Source organism: Tachypleus tridentatus, chromosome 6 (assembly GCF_004210375.1).
Source record: "Tachypleus tridentatus isolate NWPU-2018 chromosome 6, ASM421037v1, whole genome shotgun sequence".
Lineage (NCBI taxonomy): Eukaryota > Metazoa > Arthropoda > Merostomata > Xiphosura > Limulidae > Tachypleus > Tachypleus tridentatus.
In genome coordinates, this window is record NC_134830.1 from 12,655,637 (window position 1) to 12,676,688 (window position 21,052).

Here is a 21,052-nt window from a genome sequence, read left to right on the forward strand (position 1 = left end):
ACATTGGGATCTACTTCATCACTGACAGGGCCGAGCGCGTAGGGCGTGCGACTCGTAATCCGAGGGTCGCGGGTTTAGCGCCCGCGTCGCGCTAAACGCCTTCCAGCCATGCGGGCGTTATAATGTGACGGTCAATACCACTATTCGTTGATAAAGAGTAGCCCAAGGGTTGGCGGTGGGTGGTGATGACGAGCTGCCTTCCCTCTAGTTTTACACTGCAAAATTAGGGACGGCTAGCACAGATAGCCCTCGAGAAGCTTTGTGCGAAATTTCAAAAAAAACAACAAAAAACTTCATCATTGTAATTTAAGCGTGAGTGATTTAAACTGATAAAAGCCCCTTGGTGTCTCAGCGGTATGTTTGTGGACTTACAACGCTAAAAACCGCGTTTCGATACCCGCGATGGGCAGAGCACAGACAGCCTATTGTGTAACTTTGTGCTTATTTCAAAACAACAATGTGTGTGTTTTTCGTATAGGAAAGCCACAAAGGGCTATCTGCTCAGCCCACCGAGGGCTGATTCAACAAGCTATTGTTGATTCATTTTTTCTAATTACTTGTTATTTAGGTTTTATTGCATGTAACGTAACTATATTTTATTTGAATTAATTTTAGTAAAATTAATTTAAAAATATCATGGTTATAAGAATTATAAAAAAGGTGTTTAAAAAGTAGATTACTTAATTATTTGTTAATTTTAAAAAGTATATAAATTTTTCTTTTAGATTTAGTAAAATATTGCGAGTTCCTAGTTACATTTGATTGGCTACAACACTTATAGTATTGTTATATTTTATAATGTGTGGTTGCTTAGCAAAATAGAACGTTTGTAACGGTTTTGATGAATGTGATGTAAATGTGACTGCTCGCTCGTGATAATTTCCAGAAAATCAAAAAAAATATTAGTTTCAGTTTAAAAGAAAAAGAAAACTGTTGGTTATATTACAAACATTACCATCCTTCGCACGTTTTTAATAAATCAAAAGTTTTATTGAGCCTATTATTTTGTAATATATTGAGCTTTAAATTTACACCATTCCAGACATTAGGCTTAACATGGCTCATGTTATTATTAAACACCAAACTAACCAGCAAACGAGATGGCTTGTTCCAAAGGTTATAGTGAAAATTCTAACGTAAGTGTGTGTGATTCACAAAATTATGTCTGATTTATATTAATTGCATACAAGTTAGTAAAGGAGCTTGTTGTCAAAAGTTGAAGTTACCACAAGCAAGATAATCAAACCTCTGTGGAGTTTGCCCATGAAAAAGATAATTATTTTGATTGATGATGTAATATTGTGCATTTTGGCAACAAAGTTTTAGAAATTAAGACAACTATGTTTAATTGCAGAATTTAAATGCTGTACTAGTGATGACCTGAAAACTTACTTTAATGAAAAGAAAGTTGAAACACTATAAGAAGCAGCTGCTCTTTCCAGTGATTACACTTATACACATAATACCAGTTTTCATGAAAAGAAGTTCCTTCCAGCTCAGTAAAAACCTGTACCTCTTCAATTCACTAAGGTTGAGAATTTTAAAACAAATTCCAACTTCTCTAATTCAAATTCTTCAGACACACAGAATCATCAAGGTCTCTCTGCCATTTCTGTAAAAATCCTGTCATGTTTGATTTTGGCAGTTTGAAAAATAAAAATGAAAAGAAAGCAGCATTCAGTATGTTCACGTCCATGTATTGATATGGTTTCTCCAGATCACCTGATGTTGTTGATTTGGTCACTAACAGAAAGGCTTATGTAGTTATGGAGAAATATAAGTGTTTTGTGTCTGTTGGTTCTGTGTATTTGGCATAGGATACTGCTAATCTTATACCCACATGTATTTTAAATGATACTGGAGTTACTCAGTCATTATTCTTAGAGGGTGTATTGGCTTTAAATTTGAGTTTTGCCACTGGTGAGTCTGTTATTGCTCAGGGTATTGAGGTTGGCTTTGTTGATGTTCCTTTTTATAACATTTATTAGCATCAGACCTAGTTTCAGGACCATTTGTTGATGGAGTAAAACCTACTCTCCCAATTTAGGGTGTATCACTATTGTTGGAAAAAGATTTGGCTGGGGGAAGAGTTGTTGCCAAATTCAAAATGGTTATCTAGCTGAAAAAACAGTGATCAATTAATTATCAGTGGGACAATTACTTAATGAATGACAGTGAAAAACATAAGAGATCTGGTTCACCTGTGAAGCTCAGCTGGAAGTAAACTTGTCGTTGAGCAAGAAAAGGATCCAAAGTTCAAATCACTATTTAAACGTGCACCCCGAAAGAATCAACTGGAGAAAGTTCCGTATGGTTACTTCTTATGTATATGTATATCAAATATTTTAGTTAAAAAATTGTGTAATATCAATTTTTAATTCTCTAAAAGAAGGATATGTAATGGATTTACCATTACACATTTATTTTAAAACCTGTGTTTGTTTCAGTTTGATGCATGTGATGTATATTGTGCAAGTCCTGCTTCTCCTATAAATTTGTAGAAGATTCTCAAGAGCAAGAATCAACAATACATGTTTTATTATAGTACTAGTGTGTCTTGGAATGTTGTTGAATGTTCTAGAATCTTGCCTAATTGGTATAAATGCCAGCTGAGACACAGTAATAGAATATTATTGGCCAGCTGTAGTCAGTATGCTATGAGATTCAGAAGTTATAATTGCCATTGACACTTATTAATTGGAAAACTACAGAATGTGGTCAAGAACATTTATAGACTTTGAACATTATGAACCATTCAACTTCAGAGAATTAACTTTGGAGGTTAGTATTTCTATGAAGACAATAGATATCTCTGTTGTCTTCCTTTGTTAAAGGAAACCTTGTAAACTGCATAAGGCCAAACAAGTAAAGAGCTAGCGAGCATTTTCATCAAGTGAAGTTTATTTGTCCATCAACATAAAAGTAATTTGTCCTTCATGGTCTTAGACTGTCGATAAACTATTCAATTCCAGACCAGATAAAAGACTGAATATTGTTTGCGAGTTTGTAAAATTTTTGTAATAATCATTATTTTAAATTGTATTGTTTTTTGTGTATAAATATATATTTGTGTTAAGAAGGAAAATTTTGTGTATCAATGTTGTTGGCAAGTATAATAAATTTGATACATATTAACATTTTATTGACTACTTCTAAGTTAAAATTTCCAGCATATTTTTAAAATTGTAATATGCAACATACATAACATAATAAATTGGAAACTCTTCCAGGATAAATAATAATATGTAACAGGAGAACTCCAATGACTCAACTGTGAGAAACAATAAGGGATAAGAAGTCATTTCATTATTATTTGATGGAGAAAGTAATTTATATAGACTTACAGTATGAAAACAACATACAAAAGTTTTATTAATATGTTCTTGTACAGAAGAAGTGTAATTAGTTTTAAGTCTTAGTAACATATTAAAGTAGTTTTATTTTAGGATTTTTTAAAAGGTTGTATCCAAGTGTTTATGGTGCTAATCCCTCTCCTTATTTGTTACTCATGGTCAGTGTTAGCTAGTGCAGGTATATCTGCTTCTCTTTTATGTTATAGATAGAATCTTCACAAAAGTTTCTCAGGTTCATGCACAAGGGTCAGATGCTGCAGTTCAGGTCTCTGGCATTTGGTTTTGCATCAGCACCTTATGTCTTCTGCAAAGTTGTTTGAGCATTTTCTCATCACCTGCATTCCTTGGGGCTGTGCACACATCATTATATGGACAACTGGCTCCATCCCTTCAATTAGCTTAAAAACACTCTCACATTCTCCTTTCAGATGCCACAGAAGCAGGCTTCTTTATTAGACTGGAGAAATCTGTTTGGTCACTGACACAATATCTCGTGCATTTGGATGTGTTTTTCAATGCTCACTTGAGTCATGCACAACCAATTCCTGTGAGGCTTCAAGTCATGGAAAGAGCCATCAGGCTTTCACTTGTGTATCTTTCTTTTACTGCAGAGATGGTTCTCTCACTTTTGGAGATGAGGGTATTCTTCTCAAGCCTCTCATTTTTTTTGGGATGGACACATATGAGATCCTTTTAGTAGTTTCTGCATGAACAGTGGGTCATGCATTCTTATTCTTTGTATTATCCTGTCTCCTTATCCAAGAGCAACTTCATTGATTACAAATGGTGGTTGGATCACAACAACATAAATATTGAAGCATTCATTCCACAACCTCCTCCCTAGATCCATCTGTTCACAGATGCATCTCTTCAGTGATAGGGTAGCTTATCTTCAAGGTCAGAACTTCGATGGTACTTGGAGAGAAGATTGTAACTTATTGAAATTCTCAACTGGAGTTATTGTGGTTTCCAGTACCTCATCCTCAAGCATTGGCAGTTGTTACATTCATTCAGGACTGAAAAGGATTTCAACTGTACATCTTTCCCTCAATTTGGCTATTGATTCATTCTACTCTCTGTCATCTTCTCTTGGTTGCACCATATTGGCCAGCTCAATCAAGCATTGTTTCTACGTTTTCAGTATCTGCATGAATGTGTACCTCCATCATTTCTGCACTGGCAGTATCTGTTGAGACAACCATGAACAGTCATTTTCCATCTACATGGTCAGAAACTCAGTCTTCATGCTTGGAAGTTATAGTTTTTTACCCAGCATATGGATTTAACTTCTAAGGTTTCTCTGTATTTAACTGTACATCTCCATTTGCCAACCACAATCGTTTATCAATAGAAATGGAATATTTATCATAAATGTGGTATTAAAAGGAACTTCAAACCTCTTCACCCAAAAGTATTTACCATATCTTGTTTTATGAGTTGAGTATTTGAGAAGGGTCTTGCTTCATCAACTGTGGCTTCATATAAGGCATCCTTATCCACTGTTTTTAGTTATTCTTAATGTTTGGAAGGCTTTTGAATCCTGAGCTCTATCAGGTTTGCTAAAATCCTTTAGTATTCTTCAGCCCAAATGACATTTTTAATTACATAATTTAATTTTACAGTTGTTTTACATACATTTTCTCAATTTCTTTTCAGCTCTTACCTTTGTTTTCTTTGTTTCACTTTTTTTTAAAATTATGCTTGTGGACATTATCTCTCAGAATTGTTTGCAGTCTATATACATAGAACTCTATCATGCCACATTTGTACTTCTTGACTCCTGTCGGTCTTTTCTTCACAAGACTCTGGTAAGCAGGAAAGAGAAAATATCCTTTTCACTAATCCATTTATCAGCTGTTTCTCACCTTTATTACTGCTCTGATCATGACCATTTGTTATGTCTTGTACGGGCCCTCAGGTATTTAGTAGCTTGTAATAACTCATTCTGAGGTACCAGGAACTGATTGTTCATTCATTAGGATCCTTCTATTTCCCATTACCCTAACGAGGTGGTTTATCATATTGAATCACATAGCCTGAAATGGATTATCATTACAGGAAAGGAATCTTCTGCATGTCACATTTGATCAGGTTAATAATATCTCAAAGTTATTAGCCACCTAACTTAATCATCCTCTGGAAGACTATCCTCTGGGATAGTATGTAGACTATTATTAATACTTTCCTATCTTATTACTTACCTGATCTGGCAGTTTCTTCTTCTGAGTGTTTTCAAATACCACATGAATATATTTTTAATGCATCTATTAGACTATAACCAGAATGGAGTATTTTTCTCAATCATATATTTTTTTTAGCCCAATATCTCTGTTTTCACTGGATCTCATTCTGTGATAAGTGTTGCCCAGGTAGATTCTGTTGAAGTGGGGTGTTTTATAAGGCCATCTAGAAACCTACCACATGGTATTACATTGTTATTATTGACCACCACTCATGGACTATCATGAGTAGAAATAAAATGGACCCTGCCCATTCTTGCCAATATTCTGGTTGAATAAATTAGGATTAATTTTCTTTTAAAATGTACAAAATGCAGTTAAACTATTGCAGAGTCCTTGGTAGAGCACAGGTTCCACATCCTCTATAATTATTGTGATAACTGTTAAAACTAAATTGATGTTATATTCCAGTCACTGGTTGATAGACAAGGTACCTTTCTTGCTGAAATAATAGAAAACAAATCCAAACAAAAATCTGGCTGAAGTTTCTTTCAAACTAAAACTAAGAATAGTAGATAGGCAGGTGTGCATACCTAACATGAAAAGAACGTATTTTTTATGGAGACCAAAGTAAACTCCCATTACAAACAGAATGTTGTTTAAAGATGAAATCCACAGCCATTGTAGTCATTCTTCAGATAGTAATAAGTAGTTTTATACATTTTTGATGTAAGCAAAAATACACTTAAGATATACATATACGGGGTGTCTGAAAATGAATATACCAAAAAAAAACGGTTGAATGCTTTATTGTTATTTAAGATAACAATTGGATATAAAGACAAGCACTAGGCTTGTAAAGTTTAGTTTTAATTGGTAATGTACTTTTACAAGTCTTCAATTATTCTCTAAAATTAATTTAATTCTGCTTTCAAATTCTGAGAAATTTTCCAACACAGCAGTAGGGATGGATAAGATAACTTCACAAATCTGATGTTTCAGTTTTTCAAGGTCTTTTGATTTGTTACGGTAGACTTATGTTTTTAAAAATATTTCAAAGGTGAAAATTTAAAGGGGTTCAATTGTGTGTCCAAGAGGGCTGTTTGATAGGTTTTCCTCTACCAGTCCAACACTGAAAAAGTTTCACTTAAAATCTTTAACAATTCAAGCAACATGGGGTGGTGTTCCATCCTGTTTGAAGGTATCTCTTTGTAACAAACCAAGTGTTTCTTGGAGTTGTGGAATAAAGAAACAATTCATTTGTCAAAAAATAATTAATATTAATTTATTTTTGGACACTCTGTGCCACAAACATCTTATTACCTCAGGAAACTTTGATAAAGAGTGTACTTTTGCAAATGTATCTGTAGATTTAGAAAATATTTCTAAGTGATGAGTCATATTAAGTAATCAAGATTGAAAAAATTAGATTAAATATCTTAATTTCTTGATCTGTTGAATAAACAAATTTTGCATGAAGGAAATAGAAAAAATTATTTTCAGGAATTATAGGTATTGCCTGAATCATGCTATATATAGATATTTATATTAAAAGTATTCTTTACTACTGGCTTTTAATGTGATCTTTTTTATTATTATGCATCATTGGTACTATCCAGGAAAGTATATCATCCTTCAAGAAGTATGTAGAAGAAAGTAGAGCAGTAACACCTGACCTCATAAATACTGTATTAGTGAAACAAATTGCTGAAAATGAAATAATTTGTCAACAGCAGTTGAAAAATACAGAAAACATTTGGAAAAACAAAATGGATGAAGAGTGCCAAAATATCAGCAAAGAATTTATGCAGAAAATGAAAGAACTGAATTTGACCTCAAACAAAAGTTTGAGAAAGAAAAAAGTGATATAGAACAGAGATACAAGACTAAAATGTGTGAAATGGAAAAGATTTAAAACACCAGTTTAAAACAGAAAAAGGTGAAGATAGAAAAAAGATTGAAAATTCATATAAGCAGAAAATTGGAATATTGCAACAGTTGCATGCTGATGAGAAACAAACTTTACAAAAATTACATTATGATGAACTTCAGGCCTCAGAAAGACAACAAACTAAAATCTTGAAAGCTTTAGAAAACAATTAAATGACTGCCACCAAGAACATATTTTGTCTTTAAAAATGACTTTCTTCGTGCAAGAGAGATTGTTCAAAAGGATAATAAAGAAAGTATCAAGCTTTTGCAGGAAGACTTTGAAAAGAAGCTCAAATTTGAATGTCATTCACTTAATATTAGTCATCAAAATGAAGTAAATGAATTAAACATTAAGTTCCAGAATGATATATCTGCTGTACAGATGGCTCACCACGAACAGTTTCAGAGATTGGCAGAAGATCTGAGGAGACACTGGGAAGTTGAAAAATCTGAACTTCAGAAACTTCATGCTGAAGAAATTGAAGCAATCAAAGAAAACCTTAATAGACAGTTTGAACGTGAGAAACAAATAATGAAAAAAGCACATATTGAAGAAACAAATGAACTGAAAAAGGTCAGTGAAAAATCTCTTGAAAATATAATAAATAATCTCAAGTTTTTTTGTGAAGAAAAGTCAGGGCATGCTGTTTCAGAGTCCCTTGAATATGAAAAGCATTCATTGAATGATACAAATAGTTTTGAACTTTTAAAATTTCAAGAGGAATGTAAGAGCATCATAAGTGGTGAAAAGCAAAAGCTCAAACAAAAATATGTTGAGCAGTTGAAACAAGAAGTGGAAAAGCTTCGTGAACAGTTTTTAGAAGAATATAAAAGTTTTTGTCTTACCAACAGAGAAGCTTATGAAAAAGAAAAAGCTTACTCTACAGCTCTGTTACAAGCTCTTGAAACAGAATGTGTGAAAGTAACCCAGTTACAGTTGGCTGTGGAATCAAAAGAAAAGAATGAGGTATGGAAAGCTTAAGGTTGCTAATGATATTAAAAATTTTTAAACCAAATTCTAAGAGTGAACACGACAAGTTTATACTTGCATGCACTTTTATCTGTTACTTAATAAGAGCTCTTCTTTATTCTGTTTTATGTTCAATGATTTTTAAACTATTATTTTAAAAAACTGAAAACTTGAAATATGTTTGTGTTGTAGCTTTGCACTTTGCATATTATTTTTAGTTTTCTGTTTATAACAGAGCAAAAAGGACATTTAATTTTACCAATGGCTTCTAGTACATTATTTGTCCTTTCATGGTTTTGAGTGTTATATAAGTTAAGTCATACATCTCTGCTACAGTTTTAATAGAAAGTTTGTTTTCAACTTTACAAAGAACCTTAAAGAAATGTTGATCTCCAGTGGAGGTGGAATATCTTATCTGTTTTCAACACCCCCTGATATTGAAAACTTCAGAAGTCCAAGTACAAATAGGTATATTGTGTGTGTATATATTTTTTCTTTCTTTCTTACAAAACCTACTTGTGATTTTTAAAGACAGAAAAATTGCTGCAAAAAATTATAAGCACGCACAGTTGCACTTACTCTGAAAATATTTGTTTACAAAAACCAAACATGCAAAGTTATTGAATAAAATGTATGACCAAAATTCATTATGTTCTAACTTGTAAATATTAGTTATATTGACTACAGAACATTATTTTTATCAGTAGTTTAAATATAATATTTTTTATTCCCTCATGACATCTGTAAAGTACATCATATAAACGTTTTAATTCAGAAAAGCTACATGTGTAGACTCTAACCTTCCACAAATGTATCGTTATCTATGCACAGTAGTCCATATTCTTTCTTCTGCACTGCTAGTGTTTATATTATGATGCTTTCAAATTTTGCAGTATTGAAATTTTGGGCAATTACCTTCAGTTTCCCCACACACACACACCATGGATTTAAAGATTGATGTTTCTACAATATCCAATGGCCCTAACACTCCAGGATTCTTCTCCTGCTGTTTCATTGTTAACAAGAGACACTTTGTTTGTCAACGATGTTGTCATCATTTCACATCAGGTGTTTGGTCGTCTTGTGTCTCACTACTTCTGTCTTTTTTTTCTTTACGTCTATAATTACTCAGGTATGTGACTTTGTTTTTTCCCATTTCTTCTTCTGACTTTCTTTTCTCCTATCCTTCCCCAAACATTGGTGTTCATACTGATGATTTTCTGTCCAACTAATGGGCTCTCCATATCAGTTTTAGCCTCTTCATCTTCAGTACTTTTATTGTTCCCTATGCTTTTGGTACTCTTGTTGTTCTTGAGCCTTAATCCCGAGAATGTCTTCTTATTCGGGGTGCTCTATTTTATGTTTTATTTATCTTCAGTCTCTTTGTCTTCATTTTGCCATCATGTAACTCCTTTGCTACTTGTCTTTTCTTCACCTTCTCTCAAAGTCTGTCTATTAGGACCTCAACAGTTTTTATGGGATGCTCTTTCCTACTTGTTCCACACTTTAATCTTGATCCATTTTACTGCTTTGTTACTGTGGTTTCTTTGTTTCAGGAATTTAGTTGGTTGCAAGATCTTTCAAGGTGTTCAAGACTCTTTGAAATTTCATTTTGAAGCTGCTTGTCTTTTTTTCATTTTCTTCCGTACCCAACAACAAATTCTGTAACAATTACCCTTTTCAGGAGTTGCACAGATTTGTCCTCTGTCCTGTTCCTCATTCTTTTATCCCTTTCATAGGGTTGGGAATTATTGTTCATGTAGAAGACTTGTCTTGTGTGCTTCCTGTCAGCTCAGGTCCTGTGGAATTCAGCCAAACACGTATGAACTCCCTGTGCTAACAGTCTTTAGCTCATGAACATGCTTTCTCATGGTCTGTCCCTGTGTTGTCAAACTCCACCCCACCCCCTCAGCTTTTTTCTTGTCTGGACTTTTTTTAACTTACATCTCATTCTATGCATCTTCAAGCATCTCAATAACAATTTATTCTATTTACTGACTTAGGATTGGACACCTCCTTTACTCTTTATCACAAAGATCAGTTGATTTTATTTCTGTAACTCTCATTTCTCTCTAAAACTTGAGCTACATGGAAAGAAAATGGGATTTCTATTTCCCATCATTCTGGCTTCCATTTCTTTATACAGCCATTTTAACTCTGACTGTTTTTGAGCCTGGTTTGAGCTATTCTTTATTTAACTGGAACTGCCCCTTCTTACCATGGTATTTCTTCATTTCTCATGACTGTTCATTTTATCATGTCACCTCCCATTAGGTTTGTCAAGGTTTTTCTTGTCTCTTATAATTGTTTGAACCCTGGATGAGACCATTTAGATCAGCATGTAGACCAGATATGTTACATTACTTCTATCATATGGCATTTTTAGTACTTCTTTCTCCTTCCATCTGCCATTCTCCATCCTGCTCAGAGGCTCTTGTGAAATGAGTATTGTTATTTGTTTTTTACTTCCTCACCTGCTCACTGCTCGACATTCTTAGATCTTACTATCCCTTACCTAATAATGCTGGAACCCACCTTGTGACCATTGTTGCCTCATGGGGAGTATTTACCTAAAATGCACAATATGGATGGGTACAGATAATGTTAGGTCTCTTTGCCCCTGCCCTGTGCACTCTGTTGAAATGGGGTTTCCCTCAAGACTGCTTTGATGGCATCTTATATATATTCTGCCTTTCAGACTGTACTTTACAACACTAGAAACTGTATTTTGATACCTATGTTGGTTGCTGCATATAGCCCATTGTGTAGTTTTGTGTTTAATGATAAATAAGCTAGGCCATCCTGCACTTAAATAAAACAAACTAAAAAACTGCAGCACTAGCCATGTGCATAACCTCACCCCTGACTTGCACATGCTGTCTTTTGTCACTTTAACACTCAAATGTAAACAAACAAAAAAAAAAAAAAGATGTAAGTGTGTGAAATATCCTAAAGGTTCATTCTCATATAAATTACTCTTTGCAAGCTGGTTACTGGATAACTTGTCATTTGACAATTGTTAAATTTTTATAAAAACATTTCTTTGCAGTTTCCAAAGCAGTTATTAGAAGCAATCAATTTATAAGGTCATTTAACCCAAACTAATAGATGATAGTCATTTCCCTTTTGTGTTTGTACTAGGCCTAGTAAATTATCTGAATATTATGGCTGTATGATATGAAGATGTTCTCTTATTATCATTATTATTACTGTAATTATAATTTGCAAAAATATGACTCAAGTCTAATAACTGTAAACAGTAATATTATTAAAATATTACTTGTGCTTGGTATTTTACATCTTCTTTAATAAATTGTTGATAAGTCCCACTAAATATGAGGATGTGTTGTTTTTTTTATTATAGTGCAAGATATTTAAATACCTTCTCGAAACCCTGTAACTTATTTCACATTGATTGCAAAAGTTATGAACTTGTCAAACTGAAAGTGTTTACTTTTATTAATTCTCTTCAGAAACAATAATATTAATATCTTAAAATTAAGTTTCTACTGCAGTGTATATGCTATATTTGTGGTAAATCAAATGCAAGTGTCGAGATCTCATTGCCTAATTGTGATGCAGAATTAAAACAAATGATAACTAAGGTTTCTCTTGCTGTGACCATGACTAGACAAAACTGCTGATATAAAAAACATTAATTACCATCCTCAGCTCATTTTAATGCAAATGAGCATAAATATATCTAAATTGGATTGCAGCTGTTTGGTTAGTTACATGTAAAATTTCTGGTACTTGTATATATCTTTAGTAATAAGCTTTCAATGTTTACAGCTACTTACATTTTCTAAATACTATTATTTCATATTTCTTATCAGACTGTCAGCTTTTTCATAATATGTAACTTGAAAAATTATATAATTGTAACATTAATTCTGTTGATTGTCATCAACCATGAAATTTGTTATTATTTTCTTCATTCTTTGGTAGTTATTAACATGTCTCTTCATGCTAACTAGGAGTATACTTATAATTTGTCAATGTTTTTAAAGGATAGGAAGAAATCTTAGATTTTTCTTTTTTCCATGGTAGATCTCTTGCTCCAGACTTCAATAGCACTCTTCAAGTCACCTCTTTGAATGAAACGAAACCAACAGAAACAGTTATGAAGTTTTTCTCTAAATATATTTAATTAACAATGCTAATATCTCATTTTAAAGAACATTAGTTTTAATTTCTTCTGTACTGATTAGTTAGTCCTCTCAAAATCAGTTGTGAAAATATCCCACTTACAAAAATGTTTACTAAGAGTGACAAGATAGATCTACAGAATTACTGGAGATTCATTGAGATATTTACTGTAAAATAATTCTCTATTCTCTAGTTAATTGAGTGCACATGAAATAAACTTAGTGAAAATGTATTTTACTTGTCACAATGAGAGTTAAATTTGAAGTCATTTTACTTGTTCAGATAAGATCATATGTAAGACTAATTCTGTTGAGATGATGTTACTCCATGAATCTCATGTTACTTAATAAACTGTTTAATGTCATACTTACCCAAAGCAATTAATACTACCCACTTGATTGTCATTCCCAATGAAGCATCAGGAGGGCATAATCAAAAGAGATCAGTTGACTGCTCGTATAAAAGATACGTGCTTAACATCACATAATACAGGTAACCTTGCAGCTTTATTTGCCAGATGAAGATAAACTGTGCTACTCTAGGTTAGTGACACAGAAGAATAGGTTACTAGAACAAAAATAGTTAAAGGACCTTCTTCACCAGTGTCTTTCATGGAATCTATACACATCTGCACAAATAAAACTTTTGAACAATGCCTCTATTAATAAAAATAGGAATGTACGGTATGCTTATATACCAAAAAAAAATATATATGCATAATTTTTGTTTTCATTCTATAAAATGTCTTAGGAAATAAAATTATTATATTTATATATAAAACGTTGCACTTTCTGATATTTTAAAAATAAGAATGAAGGTACATTTATCAAACTGTTGTTTTATTAGTCAATTGACAGTGTATTTTATTTACTTTATAGGATTGTAGAAGGTGCAATTCACTTGAAATTGAAAGGGCTAGTTGGGTCAAAGAGCAATCCAACATCCTGAAATCCCTTCATCAATCTGAGAGTGAAGTCATCAGACTCAAAAGCTACTTCAGACCACAGAAAATGAGAATAATGGAAATGCTGTAGTTGATAAAAATAAGAAGGTATATTGTATCACACATGTATTTTCTTTTGCAATATAGTAACTTTGTATATACATCTCTCAGAATGCCAAAAAGGATTATCTCTTAATGATTTGTGGGGAAGGTTTTTGGAAATTGTTAAGAATAGGTTTCTTCACCAATTAGTCAAGGAACTGACCAGAAACAATGTTATTTTAGATTTATTGTTGACTTCAAATATAGAAATAATTGAAAGGGTGGAAATTGGGGAACATTTGAATACAAGTGATCATTGCTCTTATTAATTTCAATATTTTGTTACATATAGATATAAGGAATGATATTATTTTAGTCACAAATTGTAAACTTTGAAGGCATGCAACAAGAATCATTTGTTGTGAATTAGGCAACTGAGTTTTATGAAAAGACTGATTGCTTGTGGAAAATTTTTAAAGATAAATTTTAAATATTCAAAATAAACACATTTCTTATAAAAACGTTAGCTCAAATGAGTTAAAATTAAAGAAAAACATCATGAATATAAGAAATTTGAATTGATTGGTATGACAGGAAACTTGGAAGATCATAGAATATAAAGAAAGTTAGTGAAACAGGATTTCAGGACATTAAAAATATGTATGAGGAAAGGTTAGTTGAAAATATAAAAATTAACAGTTAAGATTTATTTAAATACATTAAAAGTAAACAAAATGTCAGAATGAGGGGAAAACCCTTGAGGGATGGTAAAGGATGGTAAATTATCACAATATGATAATTGTGAGATGGCTGTGTTATTTAGTTTTGCTTTTTCTTTAGTTTTTACTAATGGAAGTTTAAAGAAGATGACTGAATTAATTTTGAGCTGGTTAATTATAAATTGGGAAATTTAGGAAAATGATGAGGCTCCTTGGCCATTGAACATTTCCCCAAGGGTTTTGAAGGATATTAAAGATTGGATATGTGAGCCACTTTCTACTATTTTTTGTTCGCCCTTGAATAGTGAGCAGGTTCCAAAGGATTAGAGGTTTGCTAATGTAAACTCCTCTTGTCAGGAAGGTGATAAAATTATTCCAGTGATTGTAGACCCATCAATTTTATTGCATAGTTAACATAATTTCTGGTGTTATCTATTTATTGCATGACATCACAATCTAACTGTAAAATTGTGATGACATCATAGTCAAATTTTGTGCCTACTGGGAATGCCATCCTATTTCTTCCTGAGTTTCTTGCTCATCATGTGTAACAGATTTATTATGTGTTAAGTTTAATACACGTGTGTGTTTCAGTTTGATGCATGTGACATATATTGTTGAATATGTATTGAGCAAGTCCTGACTGTTCTCTGAATTTGTAGAAGATTCTTGAGAATAAGAATCAACAGTATTTGTATTGTGAAATGCTGTTGCCTTTGAACCTTGTGAAATGCTCTATTATCTAGTGTGATTCATATAAAAACTATCTGAGAGACAGTAATAGAATATTATTAGTCAGCTACAGTTAGTGTGCTCTAGACCTCAGAAGCTGTAATTGTGATTAATACCTATTAATTGAAAAACTACAGAATTGGACCAGGAAATTCATAGATTTCAAATGTTAGAAACTGTTCAACATCAGTGAATTAATTTCAGACATCAGTATTTCTTAAAGGACATTAAATATCTTCCTCAGTAAAAGTCAGAGGGATAAGGTCAACCTAGTCAGCTTAAGCAAGGTGTGACAGTACCAATTCAGAATTAATTTGCTCATTATTTTCCTGAATCATTGACAAAATATTCAGTTCTAGGCTGAATATAAAACTCAGTAGTATTTGTAAGTTTGTAAAACTGTTGTATGTAAATCATCACTTGTAATAACTGTTATTATAAATTATGTTGTTTTATTAATTTTCTTTGCATATTAAAATATATTTGTGTGAAGAAACAAAATTGTGTGTATCAATCTTGTTAGCAAATATCATAAATGTGGTATGTATTGACCTTTAATTAACTTCTATTTAGATATAAGTGATATTTTTGTGTATCACATGCTTTCTAATTGAAAGACTGTAAATTGTTTGTTTAAGTAGGAGCATCTCAGTTAATTTATGACTGTTACAGTGTGACTGTAACATAATGTAAGAAAATTTCAAAATATTTTTGTGATATAATTTGATAAATTTGCTTTTTTTAATAAACCTTTACTTGTTTTTTTGTAATGTAAGTGGAATCTTTCAAAGTTAAAACTGTTTTCATCAATTATGTTGTACATTTTTTCTTAAAGTATCTTAGAAAACTAATATTTTTGCTTCTACAATTTCTATCGATTTTATAAGAAATTTTCCCTGGGCTTTCCACCTAACAAATAAAGATGTCCCTCATCTCAGCAGCCAGTTGATGTCAGTGTAGAATATAAAGGTTGCAGGTAGCTGGATAAATACTTAGCAACATATTATTTTTCACTGTGAATAAAGATCTTTTTCCATTCACATGTTAGTGATTTTTTCTTGTAATGATTATGTTTGACATAATTTGCACATACCATTTCTGGAATATGCATGTTGTCAATACTTTTAATTTATTTACCAGATATCAGTGGACCTGAATACTGCATATATTAAGAATTCAAAACAGATACAGTGGTTTATTACATCAGGGTGTAGGAGATATACGACATTTATACTTTTAAGTACTATATATAAATTTTTGGTTAAAAAAAACACTTCCATCAAATCTTATAAACTGTTTGTTATTTAGTCATTTTTCTGTTAAAAAGAAATAGGCTTTTTATCTTTTCAGGGTATAGCTCTTCTAAAAGGAAAAATCAGTTTTTTTCTGATTACATGTCACTTGCCATTTAGTTATTATGCAGCAGTTATTGTTACATTTAGAATATCTTTGCCCCAAAATAATTATATACTTTATATGTAACAATTTATAATTTTTGTCCCCTTTTATTGTCTACATCAGATTTATGTTGTTTTAAATACACGTTAGTATCACAAATATACTTTTATATGCTCCCTAATTTTTTTTAGATGCTGTAGCAAGAAAAATATTACAAGTTAGAGTTACTCCTTATATGTGGTATGAACCATTGATATTCAGCAGATAAGTTTAAAAGTGTCTACAAAATGCAAATTCCAGAAATGATATGTACAGAATACATTAAACATGGATGATAAAAGACAGTAACACAATTAAGTGAACAAACAGTCTATTTACAGTGAAAAATATATGTAGTTAAGTGTTTCACCTACTGGTCAGTCTTTAATTCTGCTGTGACTTAACTGGCTGCTGGGGTAAAAGAAATCTTTCTTCAAAATGAGTTGCACTGGACAAGGGATATTCTTTTATGTCTACTCAGAAACATAACAAAACGAATTCTGTTTTTTGCTGAAAGTTCATTATACCAGAATCCAATGTTATGTACATCATCAGTTGTTCCAAATAACATTTACTCAGAGAGACAAGATAATATTACTCATGCAACTTTGTGACACCTTTGAGATAAGCTTGCCACTTCCTTGGGTAAACAGTCACAGAACTATGTTACGTGTTTGTAACCATTAGTGAATGCAACCCTTAATTCAGCAATTTTCAAGTAATTAATGTGTTTTCAAATGTGAAAACATTATGTTGATCTAAGTGAGAAGAAACCAAAGAAATCAGAACTTAAATTATTAAAGAATAATTGGTTAAGAAATCTTTTTTTCTATTTAAGAATATGTGTTTTATAACATTTCACTTTCTTCATTTCAACAGTTTTACAAGGCTTATTGCAAATACAGACGTGCTGAAAATTACAGGAGGTCACTGGTCTACCAAAAGAAGTATTTGCTAAATCTATTAAATGGATTTCAAACCACAGAAATTATAACTATGGCCCTCCTTGCAAAAATTATTGACGAACCCACTGATAACCACCAGACTATTTTGTCTCCTGTGTCATCATTTCGATCTGTGGCATATGCTATTATAGCACTTCATCGTATGCATTATCTGGTGAAACGATGGAAGAAAGCTTTATATATCTGTGCAAACAGCAACTGAGTATGTGCAACAGAATGACCACCATATTCTGTCATTAAACAAAATTGTAACTTGTATTATTTGTATGTCCTTGTTTTATGTATCTTTTCAAATTTGTGTTTCAAGAAATAAAAAAAAGTGTGTATATATTTATATTGTATTATCTTTAAATATTGTGGAAATTATTTCTGTACACTAGCCAAAATCCTGATTGAAATATTTAATTATTTGTGTGTAACTTTTGAAATTATTATTTGATTTAGATAATTTACAATAAATTTAAGTTAATTCTCTGTTTAAATGGTTTACATTTTGTTCTAACTCACATGACATAATGACAACATTATATGCAATTAACATATTTACACAAAATAACTAAAGGATTTGAAATAAAAAAGATTGTATAAGTTCACAATTTTTTCAGATGGGTCACAAAATGTAGAGGCAGACATGGCATAGTGGTTGATTCACAATTCATATCCTGCTCCACACTTTGGAGCTGTGAGTGCATAATAAGAATGATGGACAGATCCGACCATTTGATAAGAATATTCCTAAAATCGGCTATGAGTGCTGGTCACTAGCAACCTTCCCTCCAGTTAACCATTTCAAAATTAGGGGCAACTAACATTTTGTGTTGATAGCCCTTGAGTAACATTTTGCAATTTTACACAAACAAAATCAGAAAGTAATATGTATGACAGTCAGAATATCTTATAATATTTAATTCATTTTCATCAATAAGAAGAAAATTAAATGTTAAATGTTTAAACAAGGACAGTGATTTTCTGAATGTGAACTGATTTATGAACAAGTTTCTGAATATTCACACATAGCTGGTGATAATTGCAGTCAAGAGAATAACTCTGATGACCCCACTTTGTTAAACATGTATACAAAGTAGAACACTGGATTGGGGTTAGTTATTTTGTAGTAAAACAAAATAGGTTAGTTGGTGGGCTAAGTATTAACAAATGCTGTTTGAAACATAAACCACAAGACATAAAGCCTAACATAAAATTGTTACAAGTTGGAAAATAATGATAACACTACAGTAGATATTAAACTAGAAAATGATTTATTTGACAAACTTACAACCTAAACACTTAACAAGGTAATACATTTGATGATGAATGTACTTTCATTAGTGACTGTTTAAATATCAACTAATGAAAGGTCATACTTTCATGTTCAGTTGCAAACACAATAAAACTATATGTCTGTATTTTTTTCTCTAAATATTCTAATTGGATTCATGAATCCATGGTAACTACAGGTCATTAGTCGGGATTAGTCATTCATATAACATCTTCACCACAATGTAGTGTCTCTGTCTCCCACAAATCCTTAAATTTCAAGACCTAGTTTTTGGGCTATCAAAGTTGTTTTTTTTTTTATCTGGAAGTAGAGAGAAAGAGAGTCATTCCAATTATTTTCTGGTTTTGTTCCCCTTGGTATTTTGGTTTAAAAAACACAGGACTCTGGGATCCAGGAATAAATATGGATGAAAAAGATAGATAACCTTCACAAATGACTCATTTGTCAATCTGAGTTGCCATTTTAAATAAGATTGTATATGTTCAGTGTCATCAGCTCCTTTCTGCAAATTATCACACTGATGGCATCCCACCAGTATTAGTTTGTGTGCACAAGGGTCTGGTGCAGTTCAGGATTCTCACCTTCAAACTATCATTGGTATTACATGGGTTTTGATGAATTGTACCATTTTGTTCATCACCTTCACTCCCTAACCCTGTACACACATTATTCCATGGATGTCTGGTTACTGTTGATACAATCTCATCAAATGATTCAGAACATCAACCTAGATTCTACTTTCAGAAACAACCTAGGCAGGCATCATTTTTAGAGTTAAGACATCTGTTCTTATTTCATCACAATATGTTGCAGTCAAAGTATTTTTATCATTATGTTTACCAGTCCAACTCAGCTGACTCCCAACTGGCTCCATGCTATGGAACAAAAAGTCTGTCTCTTTCTCATCTGTCCTTCTCTCACTGCATGGATGGTTCTTTTGCTTTTAACAATGTCAGCATCATTTGAATTCCTCATGTCTTTGGGACAACCATACAAGAGATCTTTTCAATGGTATTTGTGCAACTACTGGATCATAAACAACAACTCAATGGATTCCCCAGTTTCCTTATTCAGGATCATTCTATTTTACCTTGAGATGCAGTTACATCAGCACAATACCAAGATATGGATTCCTCTGCTGCCAGCTTGTCCAGTGATATATATATCTTCTTGAATGCCTTGCTTTAGTGATGAGGTGCATATCTCAACAGTCAGAAATTTCATGGTCTATGAATGGATAGTAAGGCTTCCCTACACAACATTTTGGGCCTTCTTGATTTCTAAAAGGCAATATCTCATGACTTGGGGCTAAATAAGCAAACAATTTTAGGCTTCACTCTAACAATTAAATAGCTGTCACAGTAGCATTACTTCATTACACTACTTAAGTAACTTCTCTGGGACTTATTGTTACTTAAGTACTCAAGAACTATATTATTTTTTGATAAAACTTTGTAGAATGGACAGCAACAATCTATCAGAGAATATTTTATTTTTTACTTTGCCATGGTGATAGTTTTTATTTACATCAATCAGAGCATGCGTATTCTTTCAAATGAGACAATACAAGCAGTGCTGCTGAGCAGGAAAAATAATTTACATCTACTATTGAGTGTAATAACTTTGTCCCTGTGTAGCCATCTTGTATGACACAAAAAATCATGGCCTTATTAGAAAGACATACTTTCACAGAAAACAGTATTGGGAAATTTACTGAAGTTGCAGCGTACAAGTATTTGCTTAGTTCAGTGTGGTTCTTGTTCACAATGAGACAAGCTAATCTAGCCAGTAGGAGTGTTAAAAAATCAGATGCTGCTGAAGCTAAATAATAAGTGGAGTGTGTGGGAAGAGCTATACCATAGACAGTAACACTGATTGTTTCAATAAAAGTAAAGTTTGTTGAGTTAATATTGGGTAGTGCCTTTTATGTGGGGATTTAAGTTAAACATAGACTATTTTTAAAAATGCATTCAGTCCTTATTTTTGCTAATACTTTTCACTGTATTGTTACTTGAGTGCTGTATATATTTAGTACTTTTATTTTTTACTTGAGTAAATATTTTCTAAAATAATAGTACTTTTACTGTTGTAAATATTATCATTGCTTTACCCACTTCCTATATGGTGTCTTGCATTTCCAGTCAAAGAGGCACTTCGTTCAGGGTTCTTTGTCTTTGAACGTTGGATCTCCTTTTTCAGGACCACTCCTGCCATGTCATTCGACTAGCTTGCCATGTTCCATGGGTGAGGACTTTGGTAACCAATCAAATTATCTCAACCCAAACAGGTTCTCCCCAAAGAATAGATTCTGCATTACAAGTTTTCGTCTGTTGGATGGATTCTTGCTTTGA

The 21,052-nt window shown here is 32.3% G+C and overlaps 1 protein-coding gene across 1 annotated transcript in view; it reads left to right on the forward strand.

Moving 5' to 3' along the window:
• The window catches only part of LOC143251550 (uncharacterized), a 40,538-nt gene extending 22,792 nt beyond the window's left edge, over nucleotides 1-17,746 (forward strand). The window contains exons 5-11 of the mRNA XM_076502820.1: nucleotides 3,782-3,993; nucleotides 5,672-5,722; nucleotides 7,153-7,313; nucleotides 7,691-8,432; nucleotides 8,806-8,903; nucleotides 12,486-12,555; nucleotides 17,337-17,746. Of these exons, the coding sequence (XP_076358935.1) occupies nucleotides 3,782-3,993; nucleotides 5,672-5,722; nucleotides 7,153-7,313; nucleotides 7,691-8,432; nucleotides 8,806-8,903; nucleotides 12,486-12,555; nucleotides 17,337-17,624 (1,622 nt within the window). The 3' untranslated portion in view covers nucleotides 17,625-17,746. The remainder of the gene's footprint in view (nucleotides 1-3,781; nucleotides 3,994-5,671; nucleotides 5,723-7,152; nucleotides 7,314-7,690; nucleotides 8,433-8,805; nucleotides 8,904-12,485; nucleotides 12,556-17,336) is intronic.
• Nucleotides 17,747-21,052: the final 3,306 nt, after the last annotated feature.